This window comes from Bufo gargarizans, chromosome 1 (assembly GCF_014858855.1).
Source record: "Bufo gargarizans isolate SCDJY-AF-19 chromosome 1, ASM1485885v1, whole genome shotgun sequence".
NCBI classification, from domain to species: domain Eukaryota; kingdom Metazoa; phylum Chordata; class Amphibia; order Anura; family Bufonidae; genus Bufo; species Bufo gargarizans.
Window position 1 is genome coordinate 639,453,082 of NC_058080.1, and position 12,246 is coordinate 639,465,327.

General features: G+C 45.7%; 1 protein-coding gene across 1 annotated transcript in view; it reads left to right on the plus strand.

Moving 5' to 3' along the window:
- FAM172A (family with sequence similarity 172 member A) overlaps positions 1–12,246 on the plus strand; it is a 525,893-nt gene that overhangs the window by 53,125 nt on the left and 460,522 nt on the right. Inside the window, exon 2 of the mRNA XM_044291378.1 lies at positions 7,119–7,246. Within this exon, the coding sequence (XP_044147313.1) occupies positions 7,138–7,246 (109 nt within the window). The 5' untranslated portion in view covers positions 7,119–7,137. The remainder of the gene's footprint in view (positions 1–7,118; positions 7,247–12,246) is intronic.

Consider the following 12,246-nt stretch of genomic DNA (forward strand, 5'->3'; position numbering starts at 1 on the left):
GAGGAGAAAATCTCGTCTTGCAGCGCCGCATACACCGACTTGCGTGTAATCTGACAGCAGAGCAATGCTTCTGTCAGAATGCACATCAGTGCTGCAGCTAATCGATCGGTTGGTCCACCTGGAAGGTAAAAAAAAAAAAAAAAAAAAAAAACCAGGCCGCAACGCAATAATTTTATTAACTTTGCAACAGAACATATAAACTTTAACTTTTTTAACTGAACATTAACCTTTTTGCTTACTGGTGTTTTTTTTTTTTTGTTTTTTTTAATTTTTTTTACCTTTTATAGAACAAACCTCTCCTTCCCCATGGGTCAATGTGCAAAGCGCAAATCGGCCAAAGATGTGGCGAAGTGCGTTATGCACTTTGTCCCATGTGAAAGGAGACATTTGCAGCAGCAGTGAGTGAATGGGCCCTAATAGCCCTGTGTGCCTGTCCTGGTGAGATGATCCCTATGCTAAGTGTACCTGTGTGTGGTACTTCCGGAAACACTCTCCAAAGCATAGGGCAGGGTGGTCAGGACAGAAATAGCGGGTGTCACGCCTTATTCCACTCCTGCTACAGACACAACATCTTTTTCGGGGTGACGGTTGGGTTGAGGTAGCAGGAACGACATTGGGGAAATGTCGCTCGTGTAGACGGCTAACTACACTGGTGGATGGGGCCACGGAACCTCCTGGGTACAGGAGGTTCTCGATGATCTCTTCCTGAAATTTGAGGAAGGATCCAGTTCTCCCAGCCTTACTGTAGAGAACAAAACTATTGTACAGAGCCATTTGAATTAAATATACAGACACCTTCTTATACCAGCGTCTGGTTCTGCGGGAAACTAAATACGGAGACAACATCTGGTCATTGAAGTCCACCCCTCCCATGTGAAGGTTATAGTCGTGGACTGAGAGGGGCTTTTCAATGACACGGGTTGCTCGCTCAATTTGTATTGTCGTGTCTGCGTGAATGGAGGAGAGCATGTAAACGTCACGCTTGTCTCTCCATTTCACCGCGAGCAGTTCTTCGTTACACAGTGCGGCCCTCTGCCCCCTTGCAAGACGGGTGGTAACGAGCCCTTGGGGGAAGCCCGCGCGACTAGTTCGCGCGGTACCACAGGCGCCAATCCGTTCTAGAAACAAATGCCTAAAGAGGGCCACACTTGTGTAAAAATTGTCCACATAAAGATGGTACCCCTTGCCGAATAAGGGTGACACCAAGTCCCAAACTGTCTTCCCACTGCTCCCCAGGTAGTCAGGGCAACCGACCGGCTCCAGGGTCTGATCTTTTCCCTCATAGATCCGAAATTTGTGGATATAGCCTGTGGCCCTTTCACAGAGCTTATACAATTTGACCCCATACCGGGCGAGCTTGCTTGGGATGTATTGTTTGAAGCCAAGGCGCCCGGTAAAATGTATCGGGGACTCGTCTACGCAGATGTTTTGCTCTGGGGTATACAAATCTGCAAATTTCTGGTTGAAATGGTCTATGAGGGGCCGAATTTTGTGGAGCCGGTCAAAAGCAGGGTGGCCCCTGGGACGGGAGGCGGTGTTGTCACTAAAGTGCAGGAAACGCAGGATGGCCTCAAAACGTGCCCTGGACATAGCAGCAGAGAACATGGGCATGTGATGAATCGGGTTCGTGGACCAATATGACCGCAATTCATGCTTTTTTGTCAGGCCCATGTTGAGGAGGAGGCCCAGAAAAGTTTTAATTTCGGAAACTTGGACTGGTTTCCACCGGAAAGGCTGGGCATAAAAGCTTCCCGGGTTAGCGGTGATAAATTGTGTGGCATACCTGTTTCGGCCACAACTATGTCTAAAAGCTCCGCAGTCAAGAACAGCTCAAAAAATCCCAGGGCCGAACCGATCTGAGCTGTCTCAACCCGAACTCCAGACTGGGCAGTGAAAGGGAAAACTACAGGTGCGGCTGAAGTTGGGGACTGCCAATCAGGGTTTGCCAGCACCTCTGGGATTCTAGGGGCTCTACGGGCACGTCTTTGCGGTGGCTGCGACGGGGTCACTACTGCACGTGCCACTGTACCAGCTTCAACTGCCCTTCTGGTGCTCGCTACTTCACCAGGTTGTACGGCAGTGCTGGTACTAGGTCCAGGGAGGGCTGGGCTGCTGGTGTATGACTCACCACGTAATCCGACAGCACCAGCCCCACTCTGCTGCTCTTGAAGCGGATCCTGCGCAACCTGTGGTCTAGCGACACGGGGCCGGGTACGCCTGGTGGTATCAGGGACCTCAGCCTCCTCGTCCGAACTTTGGGTCAGAGAGCCACTGCTTTCTACAGGTTCGTATTCTGACCCGCTGGATTCATCAGATGAGGGTTCCCACTCCTCATCCGACTGGGTCAGAAGCCTGTAGGCCTCTTCAGAGGAATACCCCCTGTTAGACATGTGGGCAACTAAATTTAGGGGTATTCCCTGAGACTACCCAAGAAAAAAAAAGCAAGCCTGTCTTACAAAGGGGAGGCTAGCGAAGTACCGGAGGCCGCTGCGGTTGATAAAAAATATCAAAACTGATTTTTTTATCGCCGCAGTGCGTGTAAAGTGATTGTGCAGTGATCAAAAACATTTTTTTTTTTGTCACTGCGGTGGGGCGGGCGTGGGCGAACGCACGTGTGGGCGACCGATCAGGCCTGATCGGGCAAACACTGCGTTTTGGGTGGAGGGCGAACTAAAGTGACACTAGTACTATTATAGATCTGACCGTGATCAGTTTTGATCACTTCCAGATACTATAAAAGTACAAATGCTGATTAGCGATACGCTAATCAGCGAATAACGGACTGCGGTGCGGTGGGCTGGGCGCTAACTGATCGCTAACTACCTAACCAAGGGGCCTAAACTATACCTAAAACCTAACGGTCAATACCAGTGAAAAAAAAAAGTGACAGTTTACACTGATCACTTTTTTCCTTTCACTAGTGATTGACAGGGGCGATCAAAGGGGTGATCAAAGGGTTAATTAGGGTTCAGGGGGGTGATCTGGGGCTAGTATGTGTAGTGTTGGTGTACTCACAGTGTAGCCTGCTCCTCTGCTGGATCCAACCGACGAAAAGAACCAGCAGAGGAGCAGGCAGCCATATAACAGATCATATTTACTAATATGATCTGATATATGGCCTCTGATTGTTTTTTTTTTAAATCGCCAGCCTGCCAGCCGCGATTATTGGCTGGCAGGCTGGTGACCCGACCCCCCTCTACGAAATGCCGGCGCGAACTGCGCATGCGCGGGCGCATATTCGCGTCATCTCGCGTCTCGCGAGATGACGCGTATATGCGTGACTGTGCGCAGCGCTGCCGCCTCCGGACCGCACATCTGCGTTAGGCGGTCCGGAGGCGGTTAAAGGGGGTGTCCGAGTTTTTTATTTTTTTTGTTCTTTCTATGTTCCTAACTAGGCAAATGTAACAGCTTTCCAATTAACTCCCTTTATCTGCAGTGCCTGGTTTATCAGATTTGACTAAGGGTCACATGACCTGTGATGTCAGCTTATCTCCCTGTTCTGATAAAGTTTGTTTACAAGCCTGTATAAGAGATGTCACTATGCTGGCCACGCCCCCCTTCACTGCAGGGCTGTCTGCTCTCTCCTAGGATTCTTAACCTCTTCAGCTGCACAGACAGGGTAGCTGCAGCAATGACAATTCTGGGCACAGGAATTGACAGACTAGAGAAGGCATTGCACAAGAAGGTAGGGGGAAGATCCTGTGTGTATTAGCAGTGTCATTATACAGCTGGGACTTGTAGTTCTACACATACAAGATGCTGTTGATTCTCCCAGCACTCATGGCAGCTCTTGTATCCACTCCCTTAGCAGTGTCATTATACAGCTGGGACTTGTAGTTCTACACTTACAAGTTGCTGTTGATTCTCCCAGCACTCAGGGCAGCACTTGTATTCACTCCCTTAGCAGTGTCATTGTACAGCTGGCACTTGTAGTCCTACACATACAACATACTGCTGATTCTCCCAGCAGGCAGACATGTCACTCAGGGCAGCTCTTGTATTCACTCCCTTAGTAGTGCAGGGGGAGGGGCAGAGATTGTTTTTATTGCAAGTAAACAAAGGGCCAGAAAAGAACCAGGGAAATGAGGAAATGTGTGTGTGTGTGTGTATATGTATATATATATATATATATATATATATATATATATATATATATATATATATATATATATATATATATATATATTTTATATTATCAGATTTTCAGTGCTATATATATATATATATTTTTTCATAACTCAGTCAACCCCTTTAATTCTAGCCACTGTGGTCCAGCACTTAGAGTAATTATTACCATCAAGGTCATGAGCGGCCAAGATGGGAAAACCCCTTTTAAAACTTAATTTACGACTGTATTACAGAATTTCAGATAGGTGCAAGTCCCACCTTGGGGACCAGCTCCTAACTCCAGAACAGGAATCCTGAAGTGAAGGAGAGCACGCCTTGTGTGCTTGGCGACCGGGGGAAAAGTCCTTGAACGGTGATCATGTTAAGCATGGACATTTAACCCCTCAGGTGCTATGATCACACGGTGATCGAGGGAGCCGTTCTGCTGCTAAGGCAGCCTCAAGCCCTCTGAAGGATCCGAAGCCTGCCTCAACTTTGTTCCTATAGGAATTTAGAGAATCTCCTGTATGGAAATTAATTGTAGTCAATGGGAGAAGTGATCACATGATCCGCATGTTAAAGTCCTCTAGGAGGGCTTAAAAAAAATAAGTGGAAAAAAGGGTTAAAAATATAAAAAATTCAAACTCCCCCCTTTCCCCATAATAAAAAAAAGAGATAAAGATCTTTTCCACTGCCACACCCCAAAATGCCCCATCTATTAAAATATAAACATATTTATCCCATACTGTGAACGATGTAATGGAAAACATGACCAAAATGGCAAATTCACCATTGTTTTTGATCACAAAAATGTAATAAAAAGTGAACAAAAAGTCATACACACGCCAAAATAGTATCAATAAAAATTGCAGAACACCCATAGACATAAATGTAAAAACATTATCGGGGGTCAGCATATGGTGATGCAAAGAAAAAGAAAATCACAAGAAAGAATATATAAATGTGAAATCACTTTAAAGGGAGTCTTTCACGCCAATTCACCGTATTAACCTAACAACAGACTTATGTCCACGGCATCCCCTCTATTAAAACTGTGCTTACTGTATGTTGCTTGCTATCATCGTTCTGCCAAAAAACACTTTTAATCCATATGCAAATTAGGCTGTGAAGGTGCCCAGGTGCTGCGTTACAACGTTGCCGGTCTAACTTACAACGTTGCCGGTCTAACTTGCGTTCTTGCCGTGATGCGCTGTGATCACGGCAAGAACGTAAGTTAGGCCAGGGCCGGCGCATGCGCACGGCAAACTGTGATGCCCCGGCCAGACTGTGGTCATTCAATGCGCACGCGCCGATTTCGTGGTCATCGGCACATGCGCAGGATTACGGACGGGAGGAGGGAGGTTAGAGCAGATACCAAGGGCGGGCAGACGCGTGGAGGGGGAGTGGATTCGTATGAAAATGACCCAGGGGCCTGGGCACCTTCACAGCCTAATTTGCATATGGATTAAAAGTGTTTTTTGGAAGAACAATGATGGCAAGCAACATGCGGTAAGCACAGTTTTAATAGAGGGGATGCCGTGGACATAAGTCTGTTGTTAGGTTAATACGGTGAATCGGCGTGAAAGACGCCCTTTAATCGTATTGACCCATAGAAGGAAGGTAACAGGTTAGTTTTACTGCATCGGTAACAATGTAAAAGCAAAACCCATAAAACTGCGGTGTAATCGCATTTTATTTATTTTTTATCCCACCCCATTTGGAATTTTTTCTTCCAGCTTCGCACTACATTGTATGCAATATAAGATGGTGCCATTAGAGAGCACAACTGCGAAAAAATACGGCTATGTGAATGAAAAAATAACAAAAAGTTATGACCTCTTGTTCCGTTCTTAAGGGGTTAAAAAGGGTATTTTCATCTCAGTGATGGCATAATACTTAGTATAGAACTGGCCTGTGTTCTGGGCTCCATGTAATCTTCCAGCGGGTGGTTTCAGCTGCTGGACCTGCGGTTATCCTATCATTGTTGGCATGTCTGCGTTTGAACAAGAGGTTGTCCGTATAATACTATTCTTTTATGTAAGGTATACCTATATGTAACAGTTGCTGGAGTGACACTTTACACCCCCTCCACTGGATAACAAATCCAGGAAATCGGAATGTATTCAAGATTGTATTTATCCATTCAGCCCTTAAATGGGTCTTCCCACCTGGGACTTAACAGCCTATCGCTAGAATATGCCATCAATCTCAGATAGGTGAGAGTGCCACCCCGGGACCTGCTGCTATCTCCAGATTAGGGCCCCTGAATTGAAGGGTACGGCAGATTCATCAAAACTTCATTTGAGTTCGGTCTCTGTACAGAATTCAAATGTATGGGCTGCGCGGAAGTGAGATTTTAGTTAAGTCTTAAGTCTCGCGAGAGGTGAAGAACTTTGGTTGTATAATCGTGGCCGAAGTTCTTCACCAAAGTCTCCGTACAGCAGTCAAGCAAAGTTTTGAAAAGAGTAACTTTGGATCTATGACCCGAATCGCGCCTCACTCAACCCTAGTGAAGGGTGAGCACACTGCACGTGCATGGCTTGTTCTCCGTTCACTGCTATGGGACTTGCCAAGCGAGCTCAGCTATTTTCTGAAGTTCCATAGTGGAGAATGGAGAGCAAGCTGTGCCAGTGTGACCACCTTTCCATCCACCAATATGGCTAGTTTCGGGACTTCCATGATGGCGACCATAGGGCAATTGTGCACTGTTGCTCTCCTTTCTCTTTGGGGACCCTGTTCTGGAGATTGTAGTGGGTCCCATAGGTGGGACACCCACCTATTTCATAATGCTATCATATCATATCCTAGTGATGGGCCATAAGTGTCTTAGATGGGAAAACACTTTAATGTTGTCAGACAATCAGAAACAAAAATACAAACATATATATATATATATATATATATATATATATATATATATATATATAATAATCTCAATCATGGATTTAAAACAATACACATAAAAGGGCAAAAAGAATCACACAACATGTTTTTTTTTCTTACATTTGCAGGAGAAGAACAAGAAGGTTGATGTCCATTCTCTTCTTAGTATTGGTCTTCTTGTTTGTTGATTTAAGTATGGCGCAGCTCCAACAAGGAGGAGGTCCGGATGAAAAAGAAAAGACAACAGCATTAAAAGGTATTTTACCTGCCATTTCTTGTTTTATCCACTGAAGATTTTTTTTTTTCTAAAGTGAAAAGAACATAATCGTGCATATTATATCGGATCAACGTATTTCCAACAAAACAAAAAGATGCATACCACGGCGTAGCCAATAAGTGTTGTTTTATCATGAAGATCTGTAGCCTCAACCTCATCCGGCTGAGACAGTTTGAGGTTCTGTGTTCCACCCCCTTCTGTAGACCCTGGCTGGTATCTTCACTACAGCCCTTGCAGTACCTTTCATCCAGTTTAGCAGCTCTTTGGACCAAATGACCATCAAGAAATGTTCAAGATTTTTGGTAATATACAGGGTAGGGGTGCACCGAAATGAAAATTCTGGTCCAAAACCGAAAATTCAGGATACCCCTTGACCGAAACCGAAACTGCCTTTTTGCCCAAATACTTTTAAAAGACCCCCCACCCCATAACAGTGCCATCCACAGACCCCCCCACCTTATAACAGTGCCATCCACAGACCCCCCCACCTCATAACAGTGCCATCCACAGACCCCCACCCACCCCATAACAGTGCCATCCACAGACCCCCACCCACCCCATAACAGTGCCATCCACAGACCCCCACCCACCCCATAACAGTGCCATCCACAGACCCCCACCCCATAACAGTGCCATCCACAGCCCCCCCCCCCCCCCCCCATTGTACAATTAATAGAAAATAGCGGGGAGGGACTGGGAGGAGGAGCTGGGGGCCGGTGCGTTCACTGTGCTCCGGCCCCCAGCTCCAGTAGTTATAAAATGTTGTACAATTAATAAGCATTCTATTCATGAGGCCCCCTCTGCAGTATTACATTCAATACAGCCACATCCTACTCACAGGGCTGTCATCTTAAGGCTGGCCGGCCGGGCAGACGAGCGGCAGCGTCACAACTGACGTCATGTGCCCGGCCTACTTTCTGAATGAAGGAGGCGGCGCAGGCATGTGACGTCAGTCGTGACGCTGCCGCTCGTCTGCCCGGCCGGCCAGCACAGCCCTGTGAGTAGGATGTGGCTGTATTGAATGTAATACTGCAGAGGGGGGCCTCATGAATAGAATCCGTATTAATTGCACACTCTTTATAACTACTGGAGCTGGGGGCCGGAGCACAGTGAACGCACCGGCCCCCAGCTCCTCCTCCCAGTCCCTCCCCGCTATTTCCGGCCGATATGTAAAAATATCGGCAGAAACAGATTAGGTGCATTTTCGGCTGATATTTTCGGCCGCCGAAATTTCGGTGCACCCCTAATACAGGGTATTTAAGTTTTCCTAAAGGGAATGTGCCTTTTAAAAACAAAACAAAAAAACAGGCCCACTGGTGACTGTTATCGCTTCTCCTTTGCACTGTGAACTGCTTTGATTATTGGTGGATAAGTGGCTGTATATATATATATATATATATATATATATATATATATATATATATATCAGTATATGCACTAGGCATCGACCGATATTGATTTTTTAGAACCGATAATCTGAGAACTTTCAGGCCGATAGCCGATAATTTATACCAATATTTTATATCTCATATATTATATTAGTTGGTAGTCACTGAGGTGGTGGAAATTTGCATTTGGCACTAGTATATTATAAATGTAAATTATAAATTAATAAAGCCTTAGTTGGTACATTTATAATATACTAGTGCCAAATGCCAATTTCCACCCCTCCTCACTGACTATATTAACCCCTATCAGACCTCAGATCAGACCTTTTATTAACCCCTATCAGACCTCAGATGAATAAAATAAAATAAAAAACTCCTCACCTCTCCTGCGCCTCGGCTCCTCTTCATCTCCGGGTCCGGCGTCTCACTACCCGGTCTTCTCCGGCCCGCGCTGCACTGTCACCTGACAGCGTGCAGCGTCAAGCCATAGTGCGCGCACTACATCCTGACGCTTTACGGGGTCAGGACAGTGCAGCGCGGGCCCCATCAAAGAAGACCAGGGAGGGTGAGTATCGGAAGCGCTTGCTGCGCTTCTTCCCCTCTCCCGGCACCTGATGCAAACTAGTGCACGCTTCCATAATGGAAGCGCTCACTAGTATTTGCTTTATGCGCATTATCGGTATATTGGCAAGTTTAGATGCCGATACCGATAATGTACAAAATCCTGAATATCGGGCGATAATATTGTTACTTCGATCCCTAATATGCACCCAGCAGTTTTGTACCTATGAAACTGGCTGACCTGTTGCATATGCGCCTCGCAGCTGAAGGCATCTGTGTTGGTTTCAATGATGTCTTAATGCATGCAAATTAGCCTCTAGGAGCAACGGGGGCGTTGCCGTTACACCAAGAGGCTCTGCTTTCAGTGCAACTGTAAAAACTGCATAATGCCTTGCCCTGTCAATCAAAGCACAGAAGGCGTGGCTGTTGCAGAGTAGGCGGAGCCTCTTGGTGTAACGGCAATGCCCCATTGCTCCTAGAGGCTCATTTGCATATATTAAAACATCATTTTTCTCAGCAGTGCGGGCACATATCAACATGGGACCAACACAGATGCCTTCAGCTGCCAAGCGCACATGTAACAGGTCAACCTGTGTCATAGGTACAAAACTGCTGACAGATGCCCTTAAAATAAATAAATCTATAGTGAGCCATCAAGTCAATGTTGGTCATCAAAGGACCTGAACCATGTGTAGGTTATGTACCAATATGAGCAGTTGGCACCAGCTAAGGACCATTCCCGACGGTCTCCTCTGCTTAATGTGTGATTCTCAGTGGTTACCTAATTACTAAACATTGCATTATGTTAGTGAGGATGGGGGTGGTCACCTGTGGGGTGGGCTGTATGTTAATTTCTAGACGTACGTATAGAAGAGTGTGTTCATATAGTTTTGTAAAGTAATTAAATTTAGTTGGGCTTTGCGAGTCTTTTCGTTACGCGTCTTAATCCTTTGCGCTAACTCCCTATATGACCACCCTCCTTCCAGTTACATATGTAGCTGCAGAATACAAGGTTATACCTGGGAAATCTCCACACATGAGCTATGGAAATGATTTCTCATTTAGCTTCTGCTATGCATTTAATTACAGAAGACTGAGAAAATGTGCAGTGCTGTGATAGAAGTCAATCAGATGAACCTGGGGAAACTAATCTGCTCGTGGTATACTTATTATTGCAGCCATTGTGAGTCTAAGTAGGATTTAGTCAGTTCAGTGGGTCAAGTGCAGATTTCTTTCGTGTTCGGATGTAGTTTTCTCATTCTAATCAGTACAAATATGGTGTAATCTTGTTTCTCTTTTAATGAGTCATTGGCCTTTTCTGAACCCAAACCATCTTGAGCATTTTATCTTTTCCTCAAGGTGTGTGATTGCCGAAGAACAATATTTATTTTATATTATGCAATTTACATCCTACCGGGGGCACCCATGTGTATAGGTGGTCTTGGCCCTAATCGGTATAGAGCCTACTGATGACTACCTTAAGGCTGCCGTACACATTCAATACCTTAACGCCAAATGGCGGCCTATAGGTGCAGCTCATGGGGGTTGCGGCTTTCCGCTGTTCTCGGGCAACGCTCCATACACGTCTCCATGTACTGATGTGTCTCTTCAATCCAAAACAAATGTGGGAACATGATAGGAGTGCAAGTATTGTTTTGGGGAATTCCCCATTATGTGTTGAAGGATCCTATTTTGTTACAGAGTCTACATGGATAGAAGTTGCCTACTTCCCGTGGACCTTTTAAAGGGTTGTCTCACTTCAGAAAATGACATTTATCATTAGAGAAAGTTAATACAAGCCACTTACTAATGGATTGTTATTATCCATATTGCTTCCTTTGCTGGCTGGATTTATTTTTCCATTACATTATACACTGCTCGTTTCCATGGTTACAACTAGTGTTGAGCAAAAGTGGAATTCGATCTGAATTTCAGCGAAAATTCTATCCATCCGTTTGGTTGTGGAGGCTCTTCACACTCATTGATTGAACATCCCGCACGAAATCCCGTGTGCGGTGACGTATGCGATTTCACGCTGGATCTAAAGTCAAGATGGAGGCGGACGGCTTTTCTTGATCCAATAGAATGAGGTTGAGTATGATTTTATTTTTTATTTTGCACTGTAATATTAATGTCAGATGGTGCGATCAGCTATGAGCGCGGCATCTGAGGGGCACAATGATTGCGTCGCTCCCTGTTATCGCACCCACTACTTACAAAGAAATGCGCTTCATGACGCGTTTTGTAAAACCGAATCTAATTTTCCAATACTTCACTCATCTCTAGTTACGACCACCCTGCAATCCATCAGCGGTGAATGTGCTTGCACACTATAGGAAAAAGTGCTAGGCTGTCTGGTGGCCAGGACCATGGGAGTTCACATAGGCTTGTGCTTTTTCCTATATTGTGAAAGCACGGCCACCTTGGCTGAATTGCTGGGTGGTCGTAACCATGAAAATGGGAAGTATATAATGTGATGGAAAAATGAATACAGCCAGCAAAGGAAGCAATATGGATAATAACAATACATTAGTAAGAGCCATGTATTAACTTTCTCTACATGATAAATGCCATTTGCTGAAGTGAGACAACCCCTTTAAGTCTAAATCATGGAGGGAGGAGTGGCTTTCTGTCTTTTGAGTGCCCAAAAAATGACGGGCTGCTTTAAAGGGGTTGTCTCATTTCAGTAGGTGGCATTTATCATGTAGAGAAAGTTAACCCCTTAGTGACCACCCATATGCGTTTTTACGGCGGTCACTAAGGGGCCTTAGGATAGGCCTTCGCTTTTTTACAGCGGCCCAGTCTAAGAGCTGCACGGGTCTCCCATGCACGGGGAGCGGGAACCCGACTCTCACATGAGAGCCGCGGCCTTGCTCTAACAGCCCGGACCGGCAGGAGTGCCAATCCGGGCTGTTTAACACTTTACATGCCGCAGGCAATGGTGCCCGCTGCACGTAAAGTGCTGAAAGAGGGAGCCGACTCCCTCTGTCTCCTATCGGCACCCCGCAAATGCTATCGTGGGCTGAAGGG